Source organism: Corvus kubaryi, unplaced genomic scaffold (genome assembly GCF_017639235.1).
Source record: "Corvus kubaryi isolate FWS band 111438036 unplaced genomic scaffold, C.kubaryi_AGA036_p1.0 36997, whole genome shotgun sequence".
Classification (NCBI taxonomy): Eukaryota; Metazoa; Chordata; class Aves; order Passeriformes; family Corvidae; genus Corvus; species Corvus kubaryi.
Window position 1 is genome coordinate 1 of NW_024581004.1, and position 13027 is coordinate 13027.

Below are 13027 nucleotides of genomic sequence, written 5' to 3' on the forward strand. Positions count from 1 at the left end.
CAGATTTGGGGGGGGTTGAAGGTAGAGCTCGGATTTGGGGGAGCAAAGCACAGGGATTTTGGGGAGCAGAGCACAGGGATTTTGAGGATCAGCCCCGGGGGGGTTGGGGCAGCGCCGGGGGATCCCCCGGGAAAACGGGGGAGGAGCGGGGGCGGCCCGGGGGTTCCCGGAAGGATTTTGGGGAGCGGATGCCGGGAACCCCCTGGATCGGCCCCCCGCGAGCCCCGCTTTGTTCCCTCCCGTCCGTGCCGGGATTCGGGAGCGATTCCCGATCCTTTCCTCGGCGTTTCCCCGTTCCCTGCTGGAAGCGGGTCCCGGCCTCATCCAGGATTTCCGCCCCGCGGATTCTCCCTTTTTTCCTGCTGCGCCCCGTCCCCCCCCCCGTCACTTCCCGGTGTTGCTTCCCCACCTCAAACCCAGCAGGAAAACTTTCCCATCCCTGGAATAACGCGGAGCCGGAGCCTCAGGCGATGCCGGCGCCTTCCCGTGGGCACTGCCCGCGCCCCTTCCCGGTTTTTGGGTGGGATCGGGATAAAAACGCCGCATTGGGGGGGGGGGGGGGGGAAGGGGTGGGGGCACGGACCCTTCCTCACCCGCCTTTGGGAAGCTGGATTCTCTCCCAGGAGGAGATCCGAGAGCATTTCTCCTCCCAAGGATGAGGATTTCTCTTCCCGAGGAGAATCCTTTCCCAAATTCCCAAAATTGAGGCGTTTGGGCGCTTTCCCCTCCCTTTGGAGCCTGGAAAAGGGATCTGTGATGGCGGGGGGAGGGGGTGGTTTGCCGGGAAGAGAGGAGGAGGAGGAGGAGGAGATTTGGGAATCTGGGAGCAGGGAGGAAGAGCGACGGCGTATGGATGCGCCGGGATCGATTGGCTTTTCCAGAGCTTTTTTGATCCTTTATTCTTTTTTCTTTCATATCCATTTGATTTTCTGGAGCCTCCTCGGCCGCTGCCGGGCGGGAGGAGGAGGAGGAGGGAGGAGGAAGGGGGAGCACGGGAATGGGAACAGCCTCCTCCTGGCAGGAGTGTGGGAGGATTTGACTCCTGTTCCTCGGTGCTCCCGGGTGGGGGTTGGGGCGGGATCGCACAGGCAACCACGGTTTTTCGGGAATTTCAGGCGTTTTAAGGATTGGGGGTGCAGGGAGACCCCCCCCCCCTTTTCCCCCTCCCCTCCTCCCACTCTGGGAGACGCTGGCACATCCCAGGATTTGGGACATCCATGATGCTCCAGTTGCTGTTGGGGTGAAATGGAGCTGGTGTATCCATAGGGATCCCCCATCCCTAAGGATTCCCCATCCCTGGCGGTCCCGTGCCTCGCCGCGATCCAGGATTGTGCTGGAATCCATCGGAGCTGCTGGGATCCATCCAAGGGATCCATCGCGGTGCCGCTGCCGTGGCTCTGATCCTTTGGGATCTCGGTGCCACCTTCTCCTGGCAACTCTCCCAGTCACGAGGCCGGCGCTGCCGGGAGCATCCATCCATCTTCCAGCGTCCTCTTCCGACGGCTCCGCTCGGAGCATCCCGCACGGAGCGGGGCGGGTCCCGGCCTCCCCTCAGGTGTTCCTGGGATGGGGGAAGGTGGGAATTCCTGCTTGGCGGGGTTTATCCCACTTGGGATGTTCTTGGAAGCATCTTCCCTGCCGATGTCGTATTCCAAGGGAGTCAGGATCCACCGCTCGGGAGTTTCCCGGATCCCTTCACTCGCCGCTCCGGGATTGGAGGAAAATCAATCACTGAAGCTTTCTGCCTGATTATTTCCCGGTTAATTGACAGTTTTCCACGCTCGGCTCTTCCATATCTGATGGCAAAACTCTCCTTGGTCCATCCGTGTTTCCTGGTGGAAATCTGTGGGTTTGGGTTTCACGTGGAATCTTGGATTTGTGCTCCGTAGCCTTGGGGAGCTCAGCCATGGATGGCTGGCGTTGTGTTTGCCGTGGATTTTCTCGGTGCTTTAGGCTCTTTTCCAGGTTTTTATATGGGATATTCCATATTTTGCAGCATCTCGGGATGCTCCTGGTGCCGGGGCTGGGATGGGACGTGTTGGGATGCGCCCGCATTTCCCTGCAGGAATTTCTTCCCAATTTCCCACCTAAATCTCCCCTTTTCCACCTTAAAGCCATTCCCCCTTTTCCTGCCATTCCATGTCTTTGTCCCAAGCCTTTCCCAGCCCTCAGAGCCCCTTTGGGCACTGGAAGATGCTCCAAGGATCTTCCCTGGATCTTCGCTTTTCCAGGCTGGGCAATCCCAGCTCTCCCAGCCCGGCTCCGTAGCGAGGCTCTTCTCCGATGGCTCTGACAGCTCCAGATGCTCCTTCCAACAAAACACAGGGAATGTTCAAGGATATCCCCATCCCATTCCCGATAAGGAGCCACGGGAGCTTCCCTGTTGTGTCTGGGGGTTCTCCCATCACCGGTTCCCGCGGAATCCGAGCAGGTTCCGATCCCCATCCCGGTGTTTTTGGGTTTCTGGGCACCTCGCACGGAGCTCGGGGAGCTCATCCCGATCCGTAGGAAGTGGGTCAGGAAGAGGCTGCGGCGCCGGGCTCGGTTCTTTTTATATTCCCGGGATTTTCCGATGAACGCGGCGATTCCCGGCACTGGCGGATTCGGGATGAGCGGGACGGGCTGGGGGAAGGGGGATAACGCTCCCCTTCAGATCCCAGTGTCGCGACTCAGCCCCTTGGACCTGGAATCTTATCCGGGCATTTGGGATTGTGGTATCCGGAATATGCCTGAAATCCCTCTGAAGAGCAGCACCAGCCTTTGGAATCTGGAGGGTGTTGGGAGTGGCACTTCCAAGCCTAAAATTAGCCCCGAGCCCGGCGCTGAGGAGGCCGGGTTTTATTTCCATGGATCCGCATCGCATCCATGTTGTTCCGTCCCTGCTCCGTAGGTTCCACTTGATGAGGTTTCAGTGTGGATTTTGGGGCCGAATCCTGAAATTGTCCCGTTTCGGAATTCCCGGTGGAATCTGCGCCGGTTCCTTGCGGGCGGAGGAGCCGGATGATGGGAAGAGTTGGATTTGTGCGTGTTTTCCATGCCTGCTGTGTTTTTCCCGATAAAATTTGGTCTTCATGGAGTCTCAGGAGATGGATGCGTGAATCCTGGGATTTTTTGGGATGAGGCTGAGCCAAAGCTGTGTATCCCTTGGGAAGGGGAGGCTGCTCCTTGTCACCCATCCCGGGATCTGTCCCTGGGAGCAGAGCCTGGTGCTTCCTTAGGGAGGACGTCCATCATTCCGGGATGATCCATCAGCCCGGTCGGTGCTCCGGTGTCGGGGCTGGAAATGGGATCCAAACCCATTGCAGGGAATACAAACCCTTCTCCCAGTGCTGCCGTTCCCTGCCAGGACTCGATGGCCGGGCTTCTCCTGAGGAGTCTCCTTCCTCTTCCCAAGGCAGGAGCAAAGTCTGGGAAGGAGATTTTGGAGGAAAGAGGCCGGATTTCCACAGAACTCTTACGTTGGGATCCTTTCCATCCCTCTCCTGCCCATCCCAAACTCCTCTTGCTCGCATCCCTACTGCACAGAAACATGGAAGTGCATTCCTTGAGGCTCCCAGCCACGAAGGAGTATGTGTCCTGCTGGAATGCTGTTCCTGGACACCAAATCCAGCTGTTTTCCCCCAAAAATCCCTGGTGGAGGCAGCTCCAGCTTCCTGGTTTCCTCTGATCCATGTGAGAAGCTCCATCACGATCCCGTTCTGCTGAGCAGCGAGTCCTGGAAGGAGATGGAGAACTGGGATTCTCCCTTCTGCCCTGACAGGTGGAACGGTTTCCTTGTTTCTTTTCCGGCCGTTCATGGGAGATGATCCATGGGATTGGGATAAATCCTCATTCCCGGTGGTTCTGCCCTTTTTCCATGCTGGAGCCGCTGTTTGAGTGGAATCAGATTAAGTTTAGGCCCTGGGAAGACAAAAGATCTGGAATTCCGGGCGCTGTGTGGAGGGAGAGGGTCCCACAGAGGCTCCATGTGCTTCCCCAATCCTGTTTTGGGGTTATTTCTTGGAATTCAAGCACTTCTTCATGGAAAACAGTGGTTTTCCAGTGAAATTTTTGGTTTCCCAGTTGGTCGCGAGCGAGAAGTTCCCCAAAATCCACCTAAAATTCCCCAAAATCCAGGGCGTTTTTAGGGACACCTCCAGGTGCAGCCTCTCCGTCTGCACTCCCCAAATCCCGGTTTTTAGGGAGGGACTGCTGGAAAACCTGCTCGGGCTGTTTCCCATGGGATCCCCCAGGGAATTTTAAGGTCGATGCTCCAGGGATTCGTCCCAAGTTAGATCCTTGGATGAGGGAAGGGTTGGGAATCTCAGCTCCTCCCAGTTTGCTCCCAGTTCAAGCTCAGCTCAAGGATGATGGGCGCAGGTGGAGGAGCTGCTCCCGTGTCCATAAGGAATTTTCCCGCTCCTCAAACACATCCCAACATCCACCCCATGCTGCCTCCAAAAGTGGGGAGTTCTGAGGGAAAAGCCGCCAGTCGGAGCGATGCAGAATTCCAGGGAATTCCAAAATGATCCCGTGGTCCTTCTTGAGTAGCTCCAAACCTGGTGGATTTTCCCTTTCTCCTTATTAAATCCTGGGTTCCAATTAAATCTTGGAGCCCTGACAAATTCCAACACCTACTCTTGCGAGGGGGGCATTCCCACGGCTGGTTGTTCATTCCTTGCAAGAATTCCTGCAAACCACCAGCAGTGCCTCGAGATCCGTGGCCGGAGTCACCGGTGTGTTCGGAACGACGCTCCCGTGGCCTTGGAAGAGTGGGGAGATGCCCAGGTCTTGTTTTCCAAGGAATGGGCCTCAAGGTTGGGTCTGGAAATGCAAGAAGTCAACATTCCGCTCGCTGGTTTTACCTGGAAGTGCTGGAAGCAGCTGGATTGGGAAGTGGGAGCTGCTGGATGTGGTTAAGGAGGGTGGGAATGGCGCCGCTGTCCGTCGGGATAGCGCTGGGATTGGGAATCCCATGTTCACGGCGACGTCGCTGGGAAGAGCGAGCAAGGGGAGCAGATCCCAGATTCCCAGAGGATCAGGCAAAGCCAGGGTTTGGAGGGGTCAATCCCAGCTGGGACTGGGATGAATCCGTAGGAAATGGGATCACGCCGCGTTGAGTTTGTTGGGTGGGACCTCCTTGAGCGGTGCCTTCTCTGGAGGTCGACCGGCTTTGGATTCCCATGGGATGGCAAATTTGGGGAAAAATCATCCCTTTCCCTGCTTAATCGCCCTCCAGTTTTCCCAAAATCTCTTCCCGAGTACGCGGTGTCAACCTGAAGCTGGATCGGGATGGTGCCGGCTGCTGGCGGATCAGGAGGAGGGAGTTGGATCCAGGAATCCTCTGTTTTGGGGGAGACGTGTCATGGAGGGATTACACCAGTGGGGCAGAAGATCCAAGGATCCTTTGGATTTGGGATAAAAGGAACTCTGGGCAGACACTTCCTCAAAGATCTTTTCAGCCTGGAAGCAGAAGCTCCCAGGGAATGGATCCATAGGAAAAAAAAAAACCCAAAATTCAGTTCAATGATGTTTTAGTTCTTCCTTTGCCCATCCTGGCCGGGAAGATCCATCGGAAAGGTCGGAGCAGCGGGATGGAGGCCGGGGCATGAGGAAGGATGGGAGGGATCGACCTCCCCGAGTGTGCTGGGAAGGTTTTCATCCCGTTCCAAATCTTCACCTGGCATAAAACAGGGCTGGAAGGGCTGGAGGAACATGGGGAGGATGGAAACAGCCTGGAATGGTCCTAAAAAAAACCAGGGAATGGAGAAATCAAGGAATTTTGCCTCTCCCCTGCGACCTCTGCGTTTTCCATGGGCACGGCCTGGAATAAATCATCCCAGGGCCCATCCCACCCCCTCATTAGCTGATAAATCCATGGAAACGAGCGTGCAATTAAAGCTAATTAATCCTTTCCCCCTTTGGAAACCAGATTGTTCCATTTTATCCAATAAAGGCAAACTGGGGCTGCTGGAATGCTGCAGAATTCCCAGACTCCTACACCTCAGGGGTGGAATAAAGCCATGGATGTTGGGAATGACGGGATTATCGGTGTGTTTCGGGGGAATCCAACAGCTTCCATCTGCTCCAAGCCCTGTCCAGCCTGGCCTTGAGCACTTCCAGGGATGGGGCAGCCTCAGATTCCTGGGATAACCTGTGCCAGGGCCTCGCCACCCTCACAGGGAATTCCAGATATCCAATCTGAATCTCCCGTCTTTTAGTTTAAAGCGGGTTCTCCATCCCTGGCATTCTCCATCCCGGGTTCTCCGTGTGCTGGATGCTCCAAGCGCTCGTTAATTCCTTAACGAGGCCCCGAAGGCGTCACCATCCTCTTCCCGCTGCTCCCTCCTCGGGACACCCTCAGCCGTGGGGACCCGGAGCGGGAATTGGGCGCCTCTGGAATTGGGCTGGTTCGGGAGAGCCAAAATCCTGCTGGATCCTCCTGCTCCAGGGTCGGCCCCGCAGGTGGCATCTCCCAACCCATTCCGACCCTCTCCAGCATCCCTCGGCATCTTCCCTGGGACCTCTTGGCATCTTCCCTGGGAATCCTCGGCGTCTTCTCCGGCGTCTTCACCCGCTCCCTCGGATCTTTGCTGGGATCCTTTGGCGCCTTCCTCACATCCCTCAGAATCTCCTCCAGCGCCTTCCTTGGCATCCTTTGGCGTCTTTGCCGGGATTTGGGCGTCTTCCTTGACATCCCTCGGCACCTTCCTGGCGTGTCCATCGGCATCTTCATCCACATCCCTCAGCATCTTCATCCACCTCCCTCAGCATCTTCATCCACCTCCCTCGGCATCTTCATCCACCTCCCTCGGCATCTTCATCCACCTCCCTCAGCATCTTCATCCACCTCCCTCGACATCTTCATCCACCTCCCTCAGCATCTTCATCCACCTCCCTCAGCATCTTCATCCTCCTCCCTCAGCACCTTCATCCACCTCCCTCAGCATCTTCATCCACCTCCCTCAGCATCTTCATCCTCCTCCCTCAGCATCTTCATCCACCTCCCTCAGCATCTTCATCCACCTCCCTCAGCATCTTCATCCTCCTCCCTCAGCATCTTCATCCTCCTCCCTCAGCATCTTCATCCACCTCCCTCAGCATCTTCATCCACCTCCCTCGGCATCTTCATCCACCTCCCTCGGCATCTTCATCCACCTCCCTCGGCACCTTCATCCACCTCCCTTGGCATCTTCATCCACATCCCTCAGGATCTTCATCCACATCCCTCAGCATCTTCATCCACCTTCCTCGGCACCTTCATCCACCTCCCTCGGCACCTTCATCCACCTCCCTCAGCACCTTCATCCACCTCCTTCAGATCTTCATCCACCTCCCTCGGCACATTCCCGGGATCCCTCTGCACATTCCCGGGATCCCTCCGCACATTCCCAGGATCCCTCTGCACATTCCCGGGATCCCTCCGCACATTCCCGGGATCCCTCGCCATCCTCTCCAGCACGGCCGTGGACTGAGTGATCCCGAGGCTGCTCTGCCACCACTGTCGGACCCAACCTCGGGCCGCATTTTTTTGGGAATGGGAGGGGCGGATCCCGGCGCCAGCGTCGAGGCCCTGACCCTCCTTTTTGGGAGGGAAACAGTTAAAATTCCAGGGGAGGGAAGGAGCTTCCATGAATGAAGACAAAGTTTGGCGGGGGGCCAGGAGCGGGGGGAGGGGGAGCGGGGAGGGGGCGGCCGCGCCAACGCCGAAATCCCAGGAAAAATTAACCCCCCCCTCCCAAAATCCAGAGCCAATTCCATGTCAGGATGTGCCAAACCGGCCGTTACCGCATTTATCTATTTTCATTTTTTTTTTTTTTAATTTTCTTTTGGTTTCTTTTTTTTTTTTTTTGTCATTCCAATTTTTTTTTTTTTTTTATTCCCGTTTTTTTTTTTTTCCCTTCTCTTTTTCCCTGCCCCGCGAGGCATCATGGGAAAAAGTCAGCATCCCCCTTTTCTTTTGTTTAATAAAACAGAACGCGCATGATTGGCAGGGAAGTGCCCGCTCGGAGCGCGGCTCCGGCTGCGGCTGCGGCTCCGCGGGGCGATGGAGCGCGGGGCCCTTCCCAGCCCAGAGCTCCTCCGGCTCCTTCCCGAGCCCTTCCCGAGCCCACCCGCTCTGCTCCTTAATTTTCTTGACAACTCGAAGCAGCGGGAATATTGTACCTGTAAGTATCCGTGAGACCGGGAATTCGGACCGGACAAAAGGGTTTCCTTATGGATGAGCAAAGCGATTTTTCCGCTTTTTTTTTTTTTTTGGTTGGTTTTGTTTGAATTTTTAATTTTTTTTGCCAACGGAACAGGGAATGTCTCGAGGGAATATTTTAAGGAGAAAACGAGCGCCGGTGCTGGGATTTGCTGTTGGAGTCGATCCGTGATTCCCTTCTCCCCTTCCCCCCCCACCTCCTTCCCCACCTCATCCACGCTCCCACCGTCGCTATTCCGCCGGAATGATCCCATCCCACCCTCCCTGTCGCCAGCTCGAGGGGTGACAAAAATGCTGGGAATAACGACGCCTTAGATCGGTGTCACCCCCACCCCCCCCCCACTCCTGCTTCCTGGTGATATTGATTGAGTTATTGATCGGGATATTGATCGGTGATCGATGGCCCGGCCGGAGCCGGAGCGGCCGCACAAAGGCAGCGCCCGCAGTCGAGGAAATCGGGAAGCGTTATATAAGGAAGCCTGGGAAGTCTGCGTCATCCCGGATGGGGAGGGGGCCGGAGCCGGGCGCTCCCCCCCCCCCCCCACCTTCGATCCCATCATTTTTTATTGGATTTGATTTTCCCGGAGCGTTTTCCAGCTGGTTTTCCCCGAAACGGGCCGTCCCAGCTGCATCTCCTGGAATTTTTTCTCTCTCTTTCAGACTTTGTGGAGTTTTTTGGGTCTTTCCCTCCCATTTCGGGGCATAAAGCGGCTTCTGGAATTCCCGCTCTCCTCTGGCATCCCAGAAAATCCTGGGATGGGACGAGGTGCGAGGCCAGACATGGCCCCGGCATTCCCTGCTCCCGGGAAATGGAGTTGGATAAGAACGCAAACTTAGGAGGGAAGGGAAGCACTTTTTGGGGGTGGGAGGAGGAGAGGATTTTCCTCCTTTCCCACTCTTCCTGCTTCCCATCGGTCGTTCTGTACTTGACCCGGAGCTGCAGAATCCGGGGACATCCTGAGCCGGTGGCAGGGATCTGGAATCTGGGGGATCCAGGCTCTGGGGGATCCAGAATCTGGGGGATCTGGAATCCAGGGAATCCAGGCTCTGGGGGATCAAGGCTCTGGAAGATCCAGAACCCGGGGGATCCAGGCTCTGCGAGTTCCGGAATCTGGGGGATCCAGGCTCTGGGGGATCTGGAATCGGCAGGATCTAGGCTCTGGGGGATCTGGATTCTGGGGGATCCGGAACCCTGGGGGTCCAGGCTCTGGGGGATCTGGAATCCGCAGGATCCAGGCTTTGGGGGATCCAGGCTCCGGGGGATCCAGAATCCACAGGATCCAGGCTCTGGGAGATTTGGAATCTGGGGGATCCAGGCTCCGGGAGATTTGGAATCTGGGGGATCCAGGCTCCAGGGAATCCAGAATCCGCAGGATCCAGGCTCTGGGGGATCTGGAATCCGCAGCATCCAGGCTCTGGGGGATCCGGAGTCTGGGGGATCCAGGCTCTGGGGCATCCAGGCTCCGGGGGATCCAGGCTCTGGGGGATCCGGACTCTGGGCCCGGTGTGTCGGAGCCGGGACAGGCGTCCCCACGCTGGGATCTGGGAACAGCAGAACTCCTGGAGCACTTTGCTCCGTAGGAATTCCCACTCTGCCACATCCCAGTGCCCGCTCCCATCCCATTTGTCTTCCCAAATCTTTCTTCTTTTTCCCGCTCCCTTTCCCTCCCGGGAGTTGCCCTGTCCCTGCAGATTCAGGGATGGCTCCGGGGCCGTTTTTAGGGCTTTTCAGGGATTTTCCCTTTGTTTGGCGTTACTGTAAATCCCGGTGCTCATCCTGCTCCGGAGAAAATCTCCGCGAGCCACCCTGAGCCTCCCTTACCTGCCTCAGAATTCCTGCACGGAACCGGGTGTTCCTCAGGATTCCCGGACACCTCCCTGGAGCAGCGGGATTGGGAGCAACCCGGTTTTTGTTCAATCGTGGAGTTGGGTTTTTTTTCCCCCCCTTCCCTTTCCAGCGGCGTTCCCGGATCCCGCTCCGGCTCCCGCTCCCGGCCGCCGAGCCGTTAAATCCTAATTACCTTTTTAGGTTATTATCCTTTTCCTGGCATTCCTTGGGAATGCTCGCCCTGGGAGCCAGCCATTTTGTGTTCCGTGCCGGAACGCGTTTCACGACGCCGACGTCGGGATGTGCCGAGCCCAGATGGAATCGGAGCCGCCTCGTGCCGGCCTCCGGGAAGCCCCTGGAGCGGGATTTCAGCCGGACGGCTCCGGATGAGGAGCCAACCCTGCGGATTTCCCGTGGGATCAGCGGGGCTTGACGGGGGATCCTGGGATTTTGGAGCGGGGGGGAAGGGGTTTGGGCAGCGGGAGCGCGCCCAGGTGAGTTGGAGGAGTTGGATCTCGCTGGTTCCTGATCCCGGGAAAACGGGATTTTAAGTGGCTTTTATTCCATCAGTTTCACGGGGTTGGATATCCAGAGGATGTCCTGGAGCAGCTCCTGGATTTGGAGCAATCGGGATGGGGCTGGAACCTCTCGGAGCACCCTGGCTCCGGGGATGGATGCTCCCGTGGGGCTTTATGGATCAGGTTGGGTTTGGATTAATTCTGCAATTCCAGCCCCAAATGGAATTTGGGGATCCTGTGTTGCCTCCAGGGCTTATTCCTGCTGGGAAGTCTGGGCTGGAGCTGGGAGCAGCCCCGCAGCTGCTTGGGTGGAGGATGAGAACCTCCCGGGATCTGCTGGGATCAACCGGGATCCACTGGTGTTCCTGGGGGTGCAGGGTGAATCCTTGGAGTGGAATTCCCGGTGCTTCGCCCTTCCAGACCGTGCTTGGACTATTCCGGGGTGTCCCTCCTTCCCGTGCGGATCAGATCCCTTGTGGTGGATCCCAGATCCAGGAGCAGAAGCTGGAGTGTCATTGGGCTGCGGTCGGGAAAGGCTGGAATTCTCAGGAATCTCCCTCCTCCGAGGGTTTGGGATGCTCCGGGTCCCCTGAGGCTGCCGCAGGTGCCTCTTCCTGGGAATACCAGAGGCTTCCCAAGGAGCGGAGCAGGCACTGAGCTGGTTTGTCCCTGATTTCCCATCCTCGCTCCTTCGGATCCCAGGGATCCACCTCGGCTCCTCCGGGACTGCCGGCAGCTCCGCTTGGCGGAATTCCCAGCGCTGCTGGAGCGGGATCGGGAAACTGGAGGGTGCTGGGGAGACCTCGTGGCACTGGGAACACTTGGATCCCTCGTGGCGGATCAGGGATCCCTCGAGGCAGATCAGGGATCATTCCTGGTGGTGGATCAGGAATTACAAGCCCTCCATGAGCTCCAGAGGGCCCGAGGCCGGGAATTGGGGCTGGAAGACCAACGTGGGGATTGACCCCACAGCAAACAGCTCCAAGGAGGCTGGGAAGGGGCTGGAACCCCCCGGGACTTCCCTGGATAAACTGCGGCCGGAATGGACTCCTGGTGCTGCCAAGCCTCGGTTCTGGATTCCATCGGGTAAATCCCGGGATATTTTCCATCCTGGCTGCATCTCTCCCTGGATATTCCCACTTCTCCTTGGAATATTCCTTTCTTTGCCCCAACTCGCTCGTTCCAGCTTTTCAAATCCTCCCGCTGAGGGTTTTTTTTTTTTTTGTTGTTGTTGGATTTTTTTTTTTTTTCCCCTGTGGGCGCCGCATCCAATATCCATGGAAAACGGGGTGCTGCTTTGTTTGTCTGGGAACGCCAAACCCGTCCTGCCGGGCCCTTCGGAGCAGGAAAACCGCCCGGAGCCAGCAGAACGTGCCGAGGAGCGCGTGGTGCCATGGACGGGAGCAGCGTCCCCGCGGAGAATCGGGAATCGCCGTCGGGACGGAGCGAGGCGGCGTCTGGCAGACCGGGATTCCTGGAAAACATTCCAAGGTCAGCTGGGCCGGTCCAGCTGACCCCGCTCATCCCACCCTGGAAGCCTCTGGAATCTTTGCTCTACCCCAGCTCCAGGTTCCCGTTTCTGGGCACTCAGGGAAGGGATAATCCCAGTCGGAGGCAGCCCCATGGATTTAACTCCAGTTTTCCATGAGTTTTGCCACCATTTGGGAATTTGGTTCCAACGAGGAGGAGTTTTTTAGATGAGGCTGAAGGGAGAGGCTGAGGCTGTTCCCTGGGATGTGCCGGATCCCCGGGAGCGCGGTGCCGGAGGGCGGCAGAGCCGGATGATCCGGTTTGGGATGTGCCGAGACCGGAGCAGGGCCAGCACTGAACCTCCCGCCTGTCCGGCCTCCAGACCCACTGGATACCCCAGGATCGGGATAATTCCTGCTCTTTGCTGCAGATTTCTGGATGGAATCAGGAGCTCTCCCTTGGCTTTCCCAGTGCTCTGGAAATTCCCAGTTGGATCCTCCCCTTCCCCCTCCAGCCAAAGGGCCCCATTCAATACCGAATCCGAAGCCTAATTTAAATTTTATTGGATCTGGCTGAGCCTGGAAAACCTCTGGAGCAGATTAAATAGTGGTGGGCCCCATTCCTGCTAACGGCGCTTCGGATTTGTTTGGAATACCGGAGGAGAGGGCGCTGGGAACCCTTGGGAGACCCTGGAGCCGTGTCCCTGCGAGCGGGGCCACATCCCTGGGCTCCTCCTGAAATCCCACTGCTGGTTCCCGTCGGGATGTGAGCGCTGTTCCCATTGGGATGTGAGCGCTGTTCCTGTCGGGATGTGTGCAGTGTTCCCACTGGGATGTGAGCGCTGTTCCTGTCGGGATGTGTGCAGTGTTCCCATTGGGATGTGAGCGCTGTTCCCACTGGGATGTGAGCGCTGTTCCTGTTGGGATGTGTGCAGTGTTCCCATTGGGATGTGTGCAGTGTTCCCACTGGGATGTGAGCACTGTTCCCACTGGGATGTGAGCGCTGTTCCCATTGGGATGTGTGCAG

At 57.3% G+C, this 13027-nt stretch overlaps 1 protein-coding gene across 2 annotated transcripts in view; it reads left to right on the forward strand.

Annotated features, from left to right (window-relative positions):
* The first annotated feature begins 7953 nt into the window (after positions 1-7953).
* GATAD2B (GATA zinc finger domain containing 2B) overlaps positions 7954-13027 on the forward strand; it is a 19467-nt gene continuing 14393 nt past the window's right edge. Inside the window, exon 1 of one of the 2 annotated variants that reach the window (XM_042020507.1) lies at positions 7954-8147. Coding sequence is in view for 1 of the 2 variants with exons in the window: in XM_042020506.1 (XP_041876440.1) it covers positions 11925-12022 (98 nt within the window). In the remaining variant the exon portion in view is untranslated. Of the gene's footprint in view, positions 8148-10575; positions 12023-13027 lie in introns of those variants that run through there. The other variant, XM_042020506.1, reaches the window with a different exon arrangement.